Source organism: Capra hircus, chromosome 13 (assembly GCF_001704415.2).
Source record: "Capra hircus breed San Clemente chromosome 13, ASM170441v1, whole genome shotgun sequence".
Taxonomy (NCBI): domain Eukaryota; kingdom Metazoa; phylum Chordata; class Mammalia; order Artiodactyla; family Bovidae; genus Capra; species Capra hircus.
The window spans coordinates 65,761,245-65,779,096 of NC_030820.1; the positions used below are offsets into that span (position 1 = coordinate 65,761,245).

The following is a 17,852-nucleotide window of genomic DNA, read 5'->3' on the forward strand; positions in this document are numbered from 1 at the left end:
TCTCTGGAAAAAGAAAATCAGAGCTGGCAACATTGGGCCTGATTTCTGAATGGCAACAATCAGCTGAAGCTGAATAGCTCTTGCCTTTGAGTGGGGCCTGCACTCTCCAGCCAGCCATAGTCCCACCCCACCCCAACCCGGCCCCAAATGGTGTCAGTTCCACCTACCCTGGTCCTGTTCCTCCCACCAACTTCATGGGATTGGCACCTGCCTGGCTGCTGCAGACGTATGACTTGGAGACCCACTCTGATGGGAAAAGGTGATGTTGGTTTCCCACGCTGTTGTTCCGTCATTCAATTGTGTCCAACTCTGCGACCCCATGGAGTGCAGCACGCAAGGCTTCCATGTCCTTCACTATCTGCTGGAGTTTGCTCAGACTCATGTCCCTTGAATCAGTGATGCCATCCAACCATCTGTTGTCCCCTTCTCTTGCCCTCTTATCTTTTCCAGCATCGGGGTCTTTTCAGATGAGTCAGTTCTTTGCATCAGGTGGCCAAAGTATTGGAGCTTCAGCTTCAGCATCAGTCCTTCCAATGAATATTCAGGACTGATTTCCTTTAGGATGGACTGGTTGGGTCTCCTTGCTGTCCAAGGGGTGTCTCCTAGTGTCCCTACTTAGGGATGCTGGGACCTCAACAGCTCAGAGTGGTGGGGAAGAGGGGAAAGCAGGAGAGCCCACCCACCTGGGAGTTTCACACTGAAACCAGACGTGTACCGTTCTGGAAGACGCTGATTGAAGCCTGCTGGACAGAGGTGTAGAGCCAGGGCAGTAGGGCCTGAGAACAGAAATATAGTGGATGGAGGGGAGGAGGTAAGGAAACAACTGTCTGGAAAAGGGGCTGGCAGGGTTCAGGGTTGCCATGACTGGTTCAGGGCTGGTCTGCAGAGCCAGAGGGGCTGGAGAGTAAAGCACAGCAGAGGAACTTCCCTGGTGATTCAATGATTGGGAGCCTGCTAGGCAGTGCAGGGGACAATGGTTCAATCCCTGGTCTAGGAAGATCCAACATGCTCCATCCTCCATTGCAGGTGGAGCAGGTAAGCTGGCGTACCACAGCTACTGAAGCTCACCACCCCTAGAGTCTGTGCTCTGCAACAAGAGAAGCCCCTGCAACGAGAAATTTGCTCACTGCAGCTAGAGAGTAGCCCCTGCTCCCTGCAACGAGAGAAAGCCCGTGTGCAGTAACAAACACCCGGCATAGCCATCAATAAATAAATAACTAAAAAAAGCATAGCAGACATCTGCTACGTGCCGGGTTCTGGGCTTGGTTGAGCTGTGGCAGTGAGCAAGATGGATGCCTTCTCTGCCCTCAGTTCACTTATATCCCAGAGGGGACAGGGGAAAGGGAGCAGAACGAGCCCAAATCTGAAAAGGAGTTTTTATCTAGAGGGGTTGGGAAGACTAAGCTGACAATGAAAGGAAAGGAGCAGTCTGCAGAGCTGGGGAAGAACATTCTAGGCAGAGAAGCAACCTATGCGAAGGCTCTGAAAGCAGGGCAGTGTAAACGGCAGAGTTAGCAAGGAGGAGAGTATCCTTGGGAGTTAGAACAAATTCAGGGGTTTTAAAAAATTGATTTATTTTAATTGGAGGATAATTACAATACTTTGATGGCTTTTGCCATAAATCGACATGAGTCAGCCACAGGTATACATGTGTTCCCCCATCCAGAACCCCCCCCCCTCTTCCCACCTCACCCTGTCCCTCTGGGTTGTCCCAGGGCACCGGCCTTCAGTGCCCTGCTTCATGCATTGAACTTGAACTGGTCATCTGTTTTACGTGTGGTAATATACATGTTCCGATGCTATTCTCTCAAATCATCCTACCCTCACCTTCTCCCGCAGAGTCCAGAAGTCTGTTCTTTACATCTGTGTCTCTTTTGAAAGTGAAGTGAAAGTGAAAGTCACTCAGTTGTATCTGACTCTTTGCCACCCCACGGACTATACAGTCCATGAAATTCTCCAGGCCAGAATGCTAGAGTGGGTAGCCTTCCCCTTCTCCAGGGGATCTTCCCAACCCAGGGATCGAATCCAAGTCACTCACATTGCAGGCAGATTTTTTACCAGCTGAGCCACATTTTGCTGCCTTGCATATTGGTGAGGTGGATGAAATTGGAGCCTATTATACAGAGTGAAGTAAGTTAGGGAAACACAAATACATACATATGGAATTTTCTTAAATTCACTTTTGGTTGCGCTTGGTCTTTGTTGCTGCTCGCAGTCTTCCTCTAGTTGCAGGGAGTGGGGGCTATTCTTCCTTGCGGTGCACAGGCTTCTCTTGTGGAGCACGGCCTCTAGGGGCATGGGCTTCAGTAGTTTTGGTACGTGGGCTCTAGAGCTTGGGCTCAGTAGTTGCGGTGTATAGACTTAGTTACCCCACAGCTTGTGGAATCTTCCCGGACTAGGGATCAAACCCGTGTCTTAACCACTGGACCACCAGGGAAGTTCCGAATACAGCTTTTAAGGGCTGTGGTAAAGAGGATAGATTTTATTTTAGGACCAACTGCAAGTTTAGGGAAGTTGAATTTTATGCTGGGATGTAGCAGAGGCAGAAGGAGAAGGCAATGGCCCCCCACTCCAGTACTCTTGCCTGGAAAATCCCATGGATAGAGGAGACTGGTAGGCTGCAGTCCATGGGGTCGCCAAGAGTCAGGCATGACTGAGCGACTTCCCTTTCACTTTTCACTTTCATGCATTGGAGAAGGAAATGACAACCCTCTCCAGTGTTCTTGCCTGGAGAATCCCAGGGACGGCGGAGCTTGGTGGGCTGCCGTCTATGGGGTGGCAGAGTCGGACACGACTGAAGCGACTTAGCAGCAGCAGCAGCAGCATAGGCAGAAATACCTCTTATGCTGTCCTTCTTTTCCTACCCACTGGGAGAAGCCTCTTGAAGGCTGCAGGGGAGAGTCCACTTGCTTATAGCCTAGGGATGGCTCTGGGCAGACTGCAGTTGAGAACTGGCCTAACTCTTTACTACGACTTATGACATACATCAGATTTGTTGCTTAAATTATTCACCACTGGCAAAGATTCTTTGCTTGATCAAACTTTAGCCAGGCTCCTGAATTTCTCCTTCACCTATCTGTGCCTTTTTTTTTTTTTAAGTTCTTGTTTTAGCAAGAATCTTACTAAGCAGTTTAACCAGACCCTCCCACCTCCATGTCTGATCATGCTGATATATGATCAGAATCCTCACCCTCCACCATCTCCCAGGTGATGTCTCATCTCCCTGGTTTGTCTTCAGCCAGAATCCCCTTACCCCTGAGGTATCCTCTTAGTAAGTTTCCACCCACTGATCCCCACCCTGCTCCTTGGCTACCAGTTTCCAGTAGACCACACTGTATTCAGAATTGAGCCCACTTCTGTATGAGGTTTCTTTCCCGCTATTGAAATAGTCTTGAATAAAATCTGTTTTTACCACTTCAGCTGCTATGCAGCTCTTTCATTTGACATTACAGTAGTGCCTGGACCTGGCCTTCCAAGAGTTGTCGGCACAGCAGGTCAGTATCCAACTGACCTTTCTTCACCCCGCTGGGCCTTAGTTTCCCATCAGTAAAAATGGGATAACACCTCTGAGGGCCTTATAAGGATTAAATGAGGTCACATCCAAAACACACACCAGAGCGTCTGACACTGACTCAGAGGTTGCTCAGATTAGTATAGACATTACCGTTGTTATTTCCTGTGTGGACTGAACTGAACTGAACTGAGTAAGCAGTTTGTACTAGGTCCTACATTTCTTTTGTTTCTTTGTTGGTTGGTTGAATTCACTTGCTTCCCCAGCATTTCCTGAGGGGCCTGGCATCTTGGAACAACACAAGGGCACTGTCCTGTAATCAGGAATCAGTTCCCAGCTTTGACACCTAAGAGCTATAGGACCTGACCTCCTACCTCTGCTCTGCCCTCTCCCTAGGGCTGTGGTAGGGAGCCCATGAAGCAATGGATGAGAACCTCTTTGTGAGTTTTAATGCAAACATAGGGGATTATCATAAGAAATAAATCCTCCTTTGATCAGAGCATGCTGTAGGACAAAAAATAATAATAAAATAGTACTTCATCTTAAGTGGGACCCTAAGGGAACGGGAAGCTCCCAGCCCCTCTGTGGGCAGGGGTTAAGTCCTTTAAGCCGCCATTAGTGTGGTAGTTAATGGAGATAAAGCACCGGATTTGTGGCCATCACAGTCTTTTCCTTTATAACGGCATTCACCTCGAAACCCACAAGTAGCAGCGGGCCCCAGCGGTCATTATTTCATTTGAAAAACTAATTGGAAGTTGAGAGAGCCCTCAGTCTTTGCTTTTGTGGGGACAGGCGGAGGAAAGAGATGAGCAGGTGGGTCTGGGGGATGGAGGGGGTCGGGCTGGACACCATTCAGCAGCCGCCTCCTTGGTTCTGCCCCCCTGGCGGGTTCGCGGTGGCTGGCTCAGCTTGGTTGAAGTGGACTGCGGCCCTCAGAGGCCAGCCTTCTCCTCCGGAGGGGTCTTTTGTTCCCCAATGTGGGTATTGTCTGCTCCGTGGAGCCACCCGGGCTCCCTGCGGAGCCGTTCCCACGCTTCACAGTCTTTCTTGGAGGGTAAACTGGGGAGAGCAGGTGTTCTGAACACTGAAACCGCAAGCTGGCTTTACGGTCCCGGTGTGGGAGACAGGCCCAGGGGTCCCGCACTGTGTGTATCAGGCCAGAAAAGGGCAGAGAGGAGATTGCTCACCTCCGAGTCCCCATCAACTCTAAGATGCTGTAAATATTTTCATGCTTTTAATCAAAATGCACATCCCATCATCTAGACTTTTTACTTTAAAAAATTTTTATTTATTATTATTTTTACATTTTATTTTTATTTATTTATTTTTTTGGCCGTGTGTGCCTTGGGGCATGCAGGATCCTAGTTCCTCGACCAGAGATGGAATCTGTAGCCCCTGCAATGAAAGCACAGATTCTTTAAAAAAAAAAAAATGTAGTTATTTAGTAGCGCTGAGTCTTAGTTGCGGGATGTGGGGTCTTAGTTGCAGGATGTGCGGCATAATGAACTCTTGTTTGCAGCATGCCAGGATCTAGTTCTCTGATCAGGGATCAGACCCGGGCCCCCTGCATTGGAAGCATGGAGTCTTAGCCCCTGGACCACCAGGAAGTCCCAAGTTCACCAATTCTTCGAAGAGGCGATGTGCGGGGATATGCCCAAGTAAAATGGTTCATGAAAAGAAAAAGTTGGGTAATCACTGACAAAACTAACTCTGGACAGTGACTTCAACTCTCTGCTTCTCTCTATATTAATAGCAAAATTTCTTAAAAGAATTGACTCTGCCAGTGCCATCCAACAGAAATATAGTGTGAGTGCCATTTGCTTTTATTAAGTTGCTGAGTCGTGTCCCACTCTCTGCGACCCCATGGACTGCATGCAGCGTACCAGGCTTCCAAGTTCCAGAGGTGATTTGAAATTGTCTAGTAACCACAATAAAAAGGTAAGAAGGAAATAGGTGAAATCAAGTTTAATATATTTTATTTTAACCAAACTTATCAGATATATTATTTTAATAGGTAATCAATAAACATGAATGAGACATTTGATATTCTTTTTTCATATTGTCTTTGAAATCCATGTAAAGCACAGCTCAGTGGGTATTAGCCACATTTTGTGTTCAGCAGCCACGTTCAGTGGTCACCATACTGTACAGCCAGATCTCCACTCTCCGGATCTGATCCCTCTCCGACTATTTTCTCTTGAACCCACTAGAGTCAGACTTTTGCCTCCACCATGCACCCAGTTTGTTCTTGCCAAGGTCATCATTGGCTTCCACGATCGTTTTTATGTTCAGTTCTTAGCTGATGACCCATCAGCGGCATTTGGTACAGTCCATCACTCTCTTCTTGAACTGCTTTCTGGAATTTCTCTCTTGTAGTTTTTCTGCTTTTTCTTTCTCAGTCTCCTTTGCTGGTTCCTCATCTTTCCTCCAGCCTTTAAATACGGAGTACCCTGGGGTAGTCCTTGCACTCTGCTATTCTGTTCTTCTTTCTTGGTGATCTAACTCACTCTCCTGACTTTATTTTTTTTTAGGCTGCACCACACAGCTTATGAGATCGTAGTTCCCCAACTAGGGATTGAACCTGGGGCCCCAGCAGTGAAAGCGCTGAGCCCTAACCATTGGACTTCCAGGGAATTCTCTTTTTTTAAAAAAAAGTTTTTTTTTTTTAATTAAAAAAATTAATTTTTAAAATTTAAATTAAATTTTAAAACAATTTGATTAAAGTGTAGTTGGTTTACAATGTTGTGTTAATTTCTGCTGTACAGCAAAGTGATTCAATTATACATATATACTATTGTTCATATTATTTTCCATTTTTTAAAAACTTTTTATTATGTATTGAATTGTAGTCTATTAACAGTGTTGTGATAGTTTCAGGTGAACAGCAAAGGGTCTCAGCCAGACATGTACATGTATCCATTCTGCTCTAAACTCCCCATCCATCCAGCCTGTCACATAATTTTGAACAGAGTTCCATGTGCTGTATAGTAGGTTCTTGTTAAAAAATTAAAAAAAAATTTTTTTTTAATCTTCTGACTTTACAGACCACCTAAAAGGTGACAGCTATCCAGACCTCTCTCCTGGCTCCAGACCTGCACACCCAGGTGCCTACTCAGCCCCCCTACTGGGGCCTTTAAAGGGCAGCTCAGACTCAACATGTCTAAACCCCAACTCCTAATTTTCCCGCCAACCTCCAAAGCTCCTAAATGGCAATTCCATACTTCCAGCTGCTCAGGCCTCAAACTTTGGAATTATTCTCAACTCCTCTCCAGTTCCCATACCTTATCCATCAGCAAATGAGTTCTACCCTAAGAATGTAGCCAGCATTTGACCCTTTCTCAGGGTGGCAGTAAATGCAAGTGGGATCATGTCATTCTTCTGCTTAAACTCTGCGGGGGCCCCCATCTCGCTGAGAGTGAGATCCTTTCAGTCCTTCCCATGGCCTCCAAGGACCTCCCCATGAGCTGGCCTCCCGCTTCCTCTTGGCCTCCCTTCCTCCACTCTCAGCCTCGCTGTGCTCTGGCTAGCCACACCGGCCTTCTGTGCCTCCTCCCTCCACACTCATGCCTAGGGGCCTTTGTGTTGGGTTTTCACTGTTTTGAGAATGTTCCTCACCCAGTCATCCTCCTCTGAGTCATTCTCCTCTAGCCGACTCTTGAGGGACTTTACTCAAATGTCCCTCATCAGAGAGGCCTTCCCTCTCATTCATTGTGGATAAATTATCCCCTCCAGTACTCTCGCTGCCTTAATTTTTTTGCTCTTTGCAATCACCACCATCTTACAAATTCTATATTTAGTTGTTTTTATTATTCTTTCCCCCATTAGAATATAAGCTCTATGCTAGACTTCCCTGGTGGTCCAGTGGTTAAGAATCCGCCCGGCAATGCAGGGTACACAGGTTTGATCCCCGGTTTGGGAAGACACCACGTGCCTCGGAGCAACTAAGCTCATGTGGCCACAACCACACAAGCCTGTGCACACCCCGAGAGCCTGCGCTCTGTGACAGGAGAAGCCACTGTGACAAGAGCCCACACGCTGCAACCAAAGTAGCCCCCGCTCTCAGCAGCTAGAGAAGGACCGTGCAGCAGCGAAGACCCAGCATGGCCAAGAGGAAGGAAAGAAAGAACATAAGCTCTGTGTCAGCGGCTTTGGTTGCCTAGCACAGCACTTGGCACATAGTGGGATCTCTAGAAACGTTTGTTGAGTGAATAAATGGCGTTGCTCATAGGTGAATGAGTCACCAGTGGATGAAGGATGACTTGGCCCAGAGTAGTCGAATATGGCTAAGAGCCCAGTTCTGGGCTGGGCCCCCTATAGTTGAATCCCAGCTCTCTCCTTGTTGGCAGTGACCACGGCAATTCACTTCACCCTTCTGTGCCTCGGTTCCTCGTCTGTGAAATGAGAATGATGCCAGTACCTCCTGTTAGGCTGTGTAGGGAGTCTATGAGGTTCTACACATGAAGCTACCCGGCTGGCACTCTGAGTGTTTGGTAAATGTTAGCTTTTTAAAAAAAAAAATATATATATATATATCTTGTAATACCACTTTGGGAAATGGAACTCTGTAAAACATGAAAAAATTAGGCTGAAGATAAAAGAAAATTGAAATGCAGACCAGCATGGGGGAATTTTATTGTATTTATAAAGGGAAAACTAGGTCAGAAATTAAAACGGATTAATGGATGCAGTTGTGTCTCAGCTGCAGGGAGCAGAAAATAGAGGCAGAATCTTCATCCTTGGGAATTCCTATTGCAGAAAGAAAGATAAAGCTTAGTCTGGGGGCACTGAAATCAAGGCAAGGTAGGACAGGGCACTTGGAATTAGGGTGACAGAGACTCCAGTGTTGAGACTGACCGACTACCCAGACGACCTCAGTCTTAGCCCCAGCTCTCCCAGCCCACTCCTACTGAGAGCCTGGGCAGTCACTGGCCCTTGAAGAAGCCACTTCTAAGTCCCAAACAGGGTTAGATGAGGTCATTCTTTCCAGCACACACATTCACCACATCACTTACCATTTATCACAAATTAAATAATCCACTCTACAAGTACTTGTTTAATTTCTGTCTACTTCAGTGTGTTTTGAATTTCATGAGACCAGAGACCAAGACTGGCCCGTCCACGGCTGTCCCCTCAGCCCAGAGCCTGGCCATCTTTGGATGATTTTTTGTTTCTTTAAGATTTTTTTTTATATGGACCATTTTAGAAGTCTTTACTGAATTTATTACAATATTGCTTCTGTTTTATGTTTTCATTTTCTGGCCACAAGTTATATGGAATCTTATTTCCCAGACCAGGAATTGAACCCATGCCCTCTGCATTGGAAGGTGAAGTCTTAACCACTGGAGCACCAGGGAAGTCCCTGGATGACTTTTAAGAGCTAGGAAGATGGAGAAATCTGAACTCGTTAACTTGGAGGACTGTTATATGGACGCGAGGCGAGGTGGGTGTGAAAGGGTGCTAACTGCCAAGTCCTTCTACTTTTAAGGTATTAATGTAAGAATTGTCCTGGTATTTGCAACAGTTGAGCTGGAGGGGGAACAATGGCTGGAGCAACCTCTGGGGCCTTCCTGCTGCTCTAGGACTTTCAGCTCTGTGAAGCTTTTAACCTGCAGGAACAAAGCCTGCATTCTTAGGATGTGGCCCTCCTTGGGGCCACTCTGCCCCACTGGGGCCTGGTGGGAGCCCTGAAGCAGGTGAATAGTGACCTAATCCCAGCATGAGAGGCACGGGGCTAGGGTGGTATGGCCGGGGGAGGCATTATTCTTTAGGGACATGTATTTTTTAAAAAAATTCTATCCTCCAGGACCTTGGCGGTCACTGGAGCAAATCTGCTCCCTTCACAGAGGAGAGAACAGGGAAGATGACTTGCTGTGTGCAGACTTGGCTGCATGAGCAGACCTGGGGCTCAGGAGTCCATCCGGCCTCCGGGGCTGGTTCTCACCTCTGCTGCGCTCTGCCTGTTAGCCTGCTGCTGTTTGCATCTCCCCAGGACAATACTCGGCCAGATCTCTGAGCTCTCGTTGTCTAATCAGGCTGGGAAGAAGGCGAGGGGGCATGTGGAGAGCTCTGCTGGGAGCTGGATTTGCTTAATAGTTTGGGCTGGAGATGTCTGGCAGAGTCACGCTGGGGCATGTTTGTGCTCACAGATCAAAACTCGGGCTCTTAAATACAGCACAGTGTCTGCAAACAGTCGTGTCGTTTTGAAGAAACGGAGTTCGTGTGAAGGGCTCTGGGGAAGAAAGGCAGGTCTTGGGCCTGCCTAGTCCCTGACTTGGGGCTAGCTACTTCTTCTTTGCCTCAGTTTTCCTCCTCTGTAAAATGGGAAAACTCACTCCTGATCTTCCCTGACTCCTACTAGGATTGTGAGGGTCAGGGAGCTGGGGAGTGACTGTCATTCCCATCTGTCCTTCTCACAAGCGCTGCTCATAGTCCTCTACCCAAGGGTTTTGGGAGGAGCTGGTCTCCCTTTGATTTTACAGTTTGATGAACTTGGCAAGGGATCCAGGGCATGCATCTCAGACCAGGAGCATCAGAGTCCCCTGGGACTCTAGTTCAAATTCAGATTCCTGGGTCCTATTCCCAGGACTCATGAGTGAGGGACATTTCTGGACACAGACACTGAGGCTGGCCTCTGGCTACACACTGGAGATACAGGAGTGGATAAGAGCCAGTCTCCATCACACACGTCCCCCCTTCTTCTGGTTCTTGCTGTATGGAAGAAGGGATCTCATTCCCAGTCTGCTTGGAGAGGGGGAGAGTCCTTTTCCTGGCTACCCTTGGGGACAGAAGCCTCGGCAGTCCCTCAATACACACATGTGCACACCTTCACACTTGTGCACACACACGTATTCCTACCTGCGCTCCTGCAGCAGGCTCACCAAGATGCTCTCCAATGCCATCTGCTGTTGGTCTGTCCACACGCTGTCCACCTGACGGCCAAGCCGTACCTTTGCTCCTTGCTCCTGGTTTCTCTCTCTGTTTGATTAGAAAAAGAGGAAGAGCAGAAGTTGCTGTTTGAGTCGGAAGCGGAGGAGGCCTGGGAAAGGTCAGGGCAAAGGAAGCAGAGCGGGGGTGCATCCCTCGGCCCTGTCGCAGTATCTGGCATAGACTCTTGGACCCAGCTGAATTAGACTCAGCAACGTTTAAGCAGGCAGTGTGTCTAGGAGTGAAGACTATAGGCTGTGAAGTACACATTTGCAAAATATCTTCCCACAGATGATTATTAAGTACAAGGGAGAAAATGTTCACAGAGGAGAAACCTGGCAGCCGTCGTGTTACACAAGTGATCAAAGTTACCATCCCCAGTGGGACAAATGGACAACATGCACCTCCCGACAAGATGCACCAAGAAGGACACAGCATAACCTCTGCTGCATAATGTGAATCCATTCATGAGGAAGCCCCCGGCAAGCCCAATATGAGGGACATTCTATGAAGAACTGCCCTTTACTAATAAAAAATGTCTGTGTCATAAAGACTGAGGAAGTGATCCAGACCAAAAGAAACTAAACGCCACCTCTGGCTGGATTGAGTCCTGGATGAGGAAGATCAGTAATTGTTACAGGGACTTCCCTGGTGGCCCAGTGGTTAAGAATCCGCCTTGCACCGTGGGCGACATGAGCTCAATCCCTGATGGGGGAACTAAGATCCTACATGCCCCAGAGCAGCTGAGCCCGAGCACCACAGTTCCTAAGCCCGTGTGCCACAACCAGAGGGTCCACGCGGCACAATGAATGAGCCTGCGTGCTACACCTAAGACCTCACGCAGCCAAAAATATTTTAAAATTTATATAAAGGACATTTTGGGACAACTAGTGAAATTTAAATATGGACTCTAAGTGATAATTATACTGTGATTATATCAGAGAGTATCCTTTGATTAGCTATTAGGAGACACACAAAAGTACTTAAGGATAAAGGGTCATGATGATTATAATTCACTCTCAAATGGTTCAGCAAAACAATAATACTCATAATCATACCTGAGCTTGTGTACGTGTGTCTAGACCTGTATCTAGGCATATATATATATATATATATATATAGAGAGAGAGAGAGAGAGAGAGAGTGTGTGTGTGTGTGTGTGTGTGTCTTTGTGTATACATGCTCAGTCATGTCTGACTCTGCAACCGCATGGACTGTAGCCTGCCAGGCTCCTCTGTCCATGGGATTTTCCAGGCAAGAATAATGGAGTGGGTTGCCATTTCCTCCTCCAGGGACTCTTCCTGACGCGCGTCTTCTGCACTGCAGGCAGATTCTTTACCACTGAGTCGTCAGGGAAGCCCCAGATATGGAGTAAGCAAATATAGTAAAAAATATTAGGAATTGTTGACTCTTAGGGCAGGGCATGTTAAAGCCCTTTGTGCTATTTCTGCAACTTCTCTGTAAATTTGGAATTTTTTCAAAATGAAAATTAAAACATGTTCAGGCAGTGGAGTCAGGCTGATTGGATGCTAATTCTGCCACTCAGTGGTGTGTGTCCTTTAGAATCTATTAATGTAGCTTCTGTGTAATGAGGGTAAGAGGACAAATCCTTTGTAAAGTTGTTGGAAAGAGCACATAAGAACCTGAGCATAATGGCTGACACTGCCAAGGGCTTGCTCTGCACTGTGCCAGGAGTATATTGATGAACCAGTGCAAAGTCTTTTTTTCTGGTAGAGTCAGTCAAGTGGTGACCACTCTCAGTGTTATTACTGGAGCCCAACTCAGGGACAAGCGTCTATGCTCAATGATCATTTATTAGTTAAGGGTTAAGACGAGGTTCAACACTGGAGCCCTTCTGCCCTGGCAAGTCCAAAAGTGACAGCTGCTGTACAAGCGAGGAGACCACACTTGGTTCCTCCAAATCGTGATGAACCGAGGGTGCAGGGAGAAGTCACGAGAATGCTGGCTCACCCCTGCTGCCTGTTCATGATATCCTGGAGTAGCTTGCGGGCAGACAGCTGGCCCAGAACCTTCCGGTAGCTGTTAGTGAAGATGGCATCTGCGTACCGTGGGATCCTAGGAGAAGGAGTCAGAGGTCAAAGGGTGGGGTGGGAGGCCCAGGGGACTGTGCTCACTTGGTCTCTGTGAGGTTCTTCTGTCGCCTCTTGCCCTGCTCATCCCCAGAGAGGGCTGGAACCAGGGCTGGGTGGTGACCTCTCTGGGGCTCAGTCTCCCTCCCTCCCAGAAATGAGCAAGGGAGGCTTCCTGAGGAGCCAGCTGGGGACCAGCTCGATTCTGCATCCTCAAAGTGCCTCTCTTGCTTCTCTTGTCAGAACTGCTTACCTGAGAGGCTGGGAGGGCAGGGAACCGTGGGAGCCGCTGCTGAGGGTGAGGGTCACGAGGAAGAACACCCAGAGCAGCATCCTTCACCCCTGTGCTGGTACCTGGGAAATGACAGACAGGAAAAAAAGGTCAGGCATAGCCACAGACACTGGGATGCCCTCTGCTAGCTCTGGCCCTTGGCCTGGCTCTGTGAGAGCTATGGTCCTTGTCTTTTGGAAGCTGTGGGGTAGGGAAGATGGAGCAGACTCGAAGTCTGACACACCTGGGTTCAAGTTCTGCCTCTGCCAGTCACAAACTCTGGCCTCATTTTCTCCATCTGTAAAATGGGCATGATAAGGCTATGCTGCTGACCTCACAGGGATGAACACACAATGAAAGACAATGGTGAAACTACCACTTCCTATAGGGCATTCTACGTGGGACTCAGGCCTCAGCAAGGAATAATATAATAATGTGTGCTAAATCGCTTCAGTCATGTCCGACACTTTGTGACCCTATGGACTGTAGCCCACCAGGCTCCTCTGTCCATGGGGATTCTTCAGGCAAGAAGACTGGAGTTGGGGAGGAGCAAACAGCTTCTCATATTTGCCTAAGCCTCCCCCTGCCCCAGTGTGGCACTGACAGCATTAAGTGGGGCTGACAGCTCAGGGTCTGAATCAGAAAAATCCAAGTTCACATCCAGGCTTGGTCATCACTAGCTGTGCATCCCAGGACTAGGGGCTTCTCCTTTCCAGACCTCAGTTTCTCTATCCATAAAATGGACTTGATAACTGGGCCTACTGCCTAGGGTCATGTGAACATGAACTGAGATGAGGCTCCTGACGTGAGTGGTTGGCACGGGGGCGTTCTTCATGCACCTCTGCTCTGAGGACCGGCTCAGAGGGCAGGCTGTCTTGTTTTGTGTGGACTTGGAGGGAAGGGAGAATGGCTGTGCCTCTTGCTCCAGAAATTTAGATTTTGCCCAAGAGTTTTAGCCCTGGAAGAGACCAGGGACCTGGGGGGCCCGGCGGCAGAACCATCTCATAGATCACGTAATTATCCTTAATGGGGGCCTGCTGACACCATGCTCGGCAATTAGGAAGAAGAGTCTACAGGGGACAGAGCCGCCTCTGCTAGGGCCGTGCTCTGCTATCAACCCAGACCGCGGGGTAGAAACCGCTGGGCTCAGGAAGACTCAGTCACCTCAGGGTCAGGACTTCCCATCTCCCAGGGGCATCCCTCTCAGCAGGATGTCCCCTCTAGGGGCATACGGACCCCTCCAGATGCTCGGCCAGCCCCGGAAAGGGCAAGAGACCCCTCACGGCCCACCATCTCCCTGAGTGGCCCCATTTCCGGCAGGTCTTGCTCAGAAGGGATTTCCAGCAGGCAGGGCCAGCCCGGGAGGAATCCACTTCCATCCCTGGGCTCACTTCTCCTCTCAGGATATCACCCTCCTTCTCCTAGACACTGGGGTCTGGACTAAACCTGGGAGGCCTTGAGGTCCCAGGAAGCACCCCAGGGGACTGTTCACTGCTGTCTGAGACCCTTGCACCCCCAGAGCTGGAGGGAGCAGCTGTCCAGACCTGTCGTGAGCCCCCTCTTTCATGTGCTCTCCTCTATCCCCCTCCCCCCAACAGCCTATGGTCCAGTTTCAGCTCAAACACTGTGAGTGACAGGGAGCTGACTGCCTGCAAGCCAGTGTGTCCTACTTCCAGGCAGCTTTTCCTGTTCGGAAGCTTTTCCCATTGTGTCAAGTCCAAGTCCCCTTATCCTGCAAATACTTGTTAAGCTTTTGCCACTCTGGCAAGGATTGGAGCTAGAGAAAAGATGGGACCGTGGCCTTGCCTTTGGCATCCACCGACTGTGCCTCCCAGACCTTCTGTACCTTTAACCAAACGATGAGCCCTTTAGATGCGTTTTGCACCTGATTTAGACCTTGGCTCCCCAGACCAAGGATCTTTAGCCTTCTGTCCTCATTGCACATTATCGCACCCATCTCTCTTTTCCAGACCTGGTCCTCTGCAGGAGTCTCCTAAACAGGGAGATATTTCAGGGCAAAGGGGTCTCCTTGACATGACCACTACTTTTTCCGTCTCCCAGCTGCAGTCTGGGCTTTCTTGCCTTCTTTCTGGCTGCTCTTTCAATGACCTGAGCACATCCAGGCTTGCAATCACCTCTCTCACCTCTCAGAAGCCCTTGGCATTCTACTCCCTCTAGGGCAAAGCCCAAACTCCTGTTTTCGGCGTAAGCGCCATCTCAGCCTCCCCAACCCTTGCCCTTTCTCCCAGGGCTGGCACAAGGGATTCCCAGCCCCTGGGCCCCCCTGGCCCTCACAGGACCCCCTCACATTCTCCCTCGGGAGCAGGTATCATGAGCTCTAGTTTTAGACAGCCAACGAAATGAACCCAGAGAAGGGCCTTTTTTCCATGGTCCTCCATCAAATTAGTTGCAGAGTGGGCACTTCAGAATGGGCCTCCCGCTCTGCGCGGCAGCCCCTCTGATACAATCCCCTATTCACAGGGCTCCCTATTCATGGGGACACTCCAGAATTCATCCCCTGCACATGGAAATCAGTTCTGATAAGACCGAAAGCGTTTGCTCTTTGTTACCGAGTCTCTGGGGAGGAAACAAGGGGGACAAGCAGGAACACCTGTTTGGCTGGCATGTCCCTGTGCACAGCAGGGGTTTGGGGAGCTGAAAATAACCTGAGATTGGCAGATTTGGGAGTCAAGTCGCAGTAAAGCCAGTTACCCCAGGTCGTTCAGAGTGAGGCTGGGCAACCTCATAATCTGGTCAACCAAGAAGCACAACATTTGCCCAAAACCACATACCCCAGGGATGGGTCAAAACACCATTGTAACCTCCGACCGGTGAGAAGCTAATCCACAGGGTTACAAAGTCCCACTGGACAAAGAGGGAAAATAACAAGAATCATCCAGTTTCTGGTATGATGAGGGTAGAGATTGTGCCGCTAGGAATAAAACAGTGGTTGTGGCAGACAGCTTCCACAGGGCCAGTCTAAGAGACTAGAATTCACTGAATTAAATCAAGCATGAGTCCAAGAACACCATCAACACCTCTTGGATGACTCTGAAGGCATTTTAGGATTTATCAGCTGTCATTATGTTATCCAGTTAGCTCTCCACCATGTTTACAAACTAATTCCGTGATTAGATATATTTGAGGTCGTCTGGACTCAGGATAAATGGGCACTTAATCTACATTAGTTGGCACATTTTGCCAGACTTCATAGCAGGAATGCTACAAGAATTCTGCAGACAAACAGAGGTAAGGTCTCAAGTACCAAACCAGCAAGGCCACTTTTGAACTTCTGGAAAAAAACACAATCTTTTACCTCTTTTAAATCTTCTGCTATGTAATTTAAGAACCCTAAAGTGCTGACGTCCTGATTCACTTTATAAACTGTTTCACCGCTAGTGTTCCAAGTCAAAGGAGATCTAAGTTATTCATGAAGAAGCATCTTGAATGGTCATTCAAAAGAAAGACACCTCACCTTCTTCCAGAAAGGGTTTGAGGCGGCTTGTGATAAAAGATACAAATAATTTAGGATCATTGAAGTGGGGGTTGAGAGACAAATGTGGGGATAATGGAGTACTCCAAGGGCAGATAATCGTGTCTAAAACCTAAAGTAAGGAGCGCAGCTACAATTGCGCAAGAAAGCAAAATGTTATCAATTTCCAGGCAATTACGTTGAATCAGTTCTGAGTGATCAGTGCGAGGTACTGATTTGCACAGCCACTTGGTTCCTTTCTGAAGAAAGAAAGTGTCAGTCCCTCAGTCATGCCCAACTCTGTACAACCCCATGGACTGTAGCCCTCCAGGCTCCTCAGTCCATGGGGTTTTTCAGGTAAGAATACTGTAGTGGGTAGCCATTCCCTTCTCCAGGAGATCTTCCTGATCCAGGGATCAAATCTGGGTCTCCCACATTGCAGGCAGATTCTTCACCATCTGAGCCACCAGGGAAGCTGTGGTCCATGGCAGAATCTCATGCTTGACAGGAGAATCTTGCCAGGTGATGCATTTGTCCTGGAAGCCCACTTGGCATACCCTTGAAAAAGCACGGAGACCTCATCTGCTCCTGACAGCCCACCTGGCACCTGTCTGCTGCCATTACCCCATGCACTGAGGGTCACACATTTAAGACAACCTCAAAGTGGTACTCACTGTACAAAGCATATTCCCAAGCCCCTAACAAGGGGCCTCAGATGTACTCACCAGTCCAGGGGCAGAGAGGATGGCAGTGGGCCTCTTGGACGTGGGGTCTCTGAGTTGGTGAGAAGCTCAATGTTCTCACCCTCATCCAGCCCAGCCCCCAGGGCCGCCCCCCGCTCCCCGCCCGCTCACCTCCGAGGTGGCAGGTCTCCCTCTGCGCTGAGAGGTCGCTCCAGCTCCACGGGCCTCGGCGTCTGCTCCAGCGGCTGCGTGGTGCTCCCACCAATTATACCTTCATTTGCCTGGGCGTTGTTAACGTCAGAGGGTCAATTACTCACAAGTCCGCCAAAGGATCATTTTTAGCATCACACTGACAAACCCTAATATGGGAGAGAGGTTTTGCCCCTTGCAAGCGAAGATTCATATCGAACTTTATCTTGGAGAGAAAGGACAGAGCGAGAAGTTACATTATTCCCAGAGGAAGCGTCTAATACTGCTCATCTAATGACTGGAGTACTCCTAACAGTGCAACAGCCAAGGGTTAATTTACTCTCTAAGATTAAATGAGCCTTTTAAAAAGTTCACATAATCTTGTTTTGTCTGTGTGCAACTTTATTTCACTTGAGGACGGTCAACTTTACGGATGAAAGTGTTTTTTTCTCCCCTTAGTGAGGAGAGTTGTTTGCCATTTCCCTTGTCGCCCAATTATCAAAATGTTCCTCTATTTGGCCTAACCTCTTGTGGTCATAGGCAGGTGTAGGCAGCTGGCCTGGGGAGCATCGTTGTCTTGTGTCGAGGCGGCCAAAGTCAATAACTACCTCAGAGGGGTATGGAGTGAGAGGCAAGAAATGAGAAGTCTTGGGAGAATTGTACTTCCGGATTTCTCTAGCCTAAAGCTAAAAAATCCTCAAGAATGGCATGA

At 48.6% G+C, this 17,852-nt stretch overlaps 1 protein-coding gene across 1 annotated transcript; it reads right to left on the reverse strand.

The window, feature by feature from the left end:
* GHRH (growth hormone releasing hormone) lies at positions 8,171–17,565 on the reverse strand. The gene is made up of 5 exons (XM_005688533.3): positions 17,123–17,565; positions 12,779–12,879; positions 12,407–12,511; positions 10,367–10,486; positions 8,171–8,257 (listed from the first exon to the last, which is right to left on the reverse strand). The coding sequence occupies exons 2-5, from the start codon at positions 12,856–12,858 to the stop codon at positions 8,242–8,244; spliced, it is 321 nt and encodes a 106-aa protein (XP_005688590.1). The 5' UTR covers positions 12,859–12,879; positions 17,123–17,565; the 3' UTR covers positions 8,171–8,241.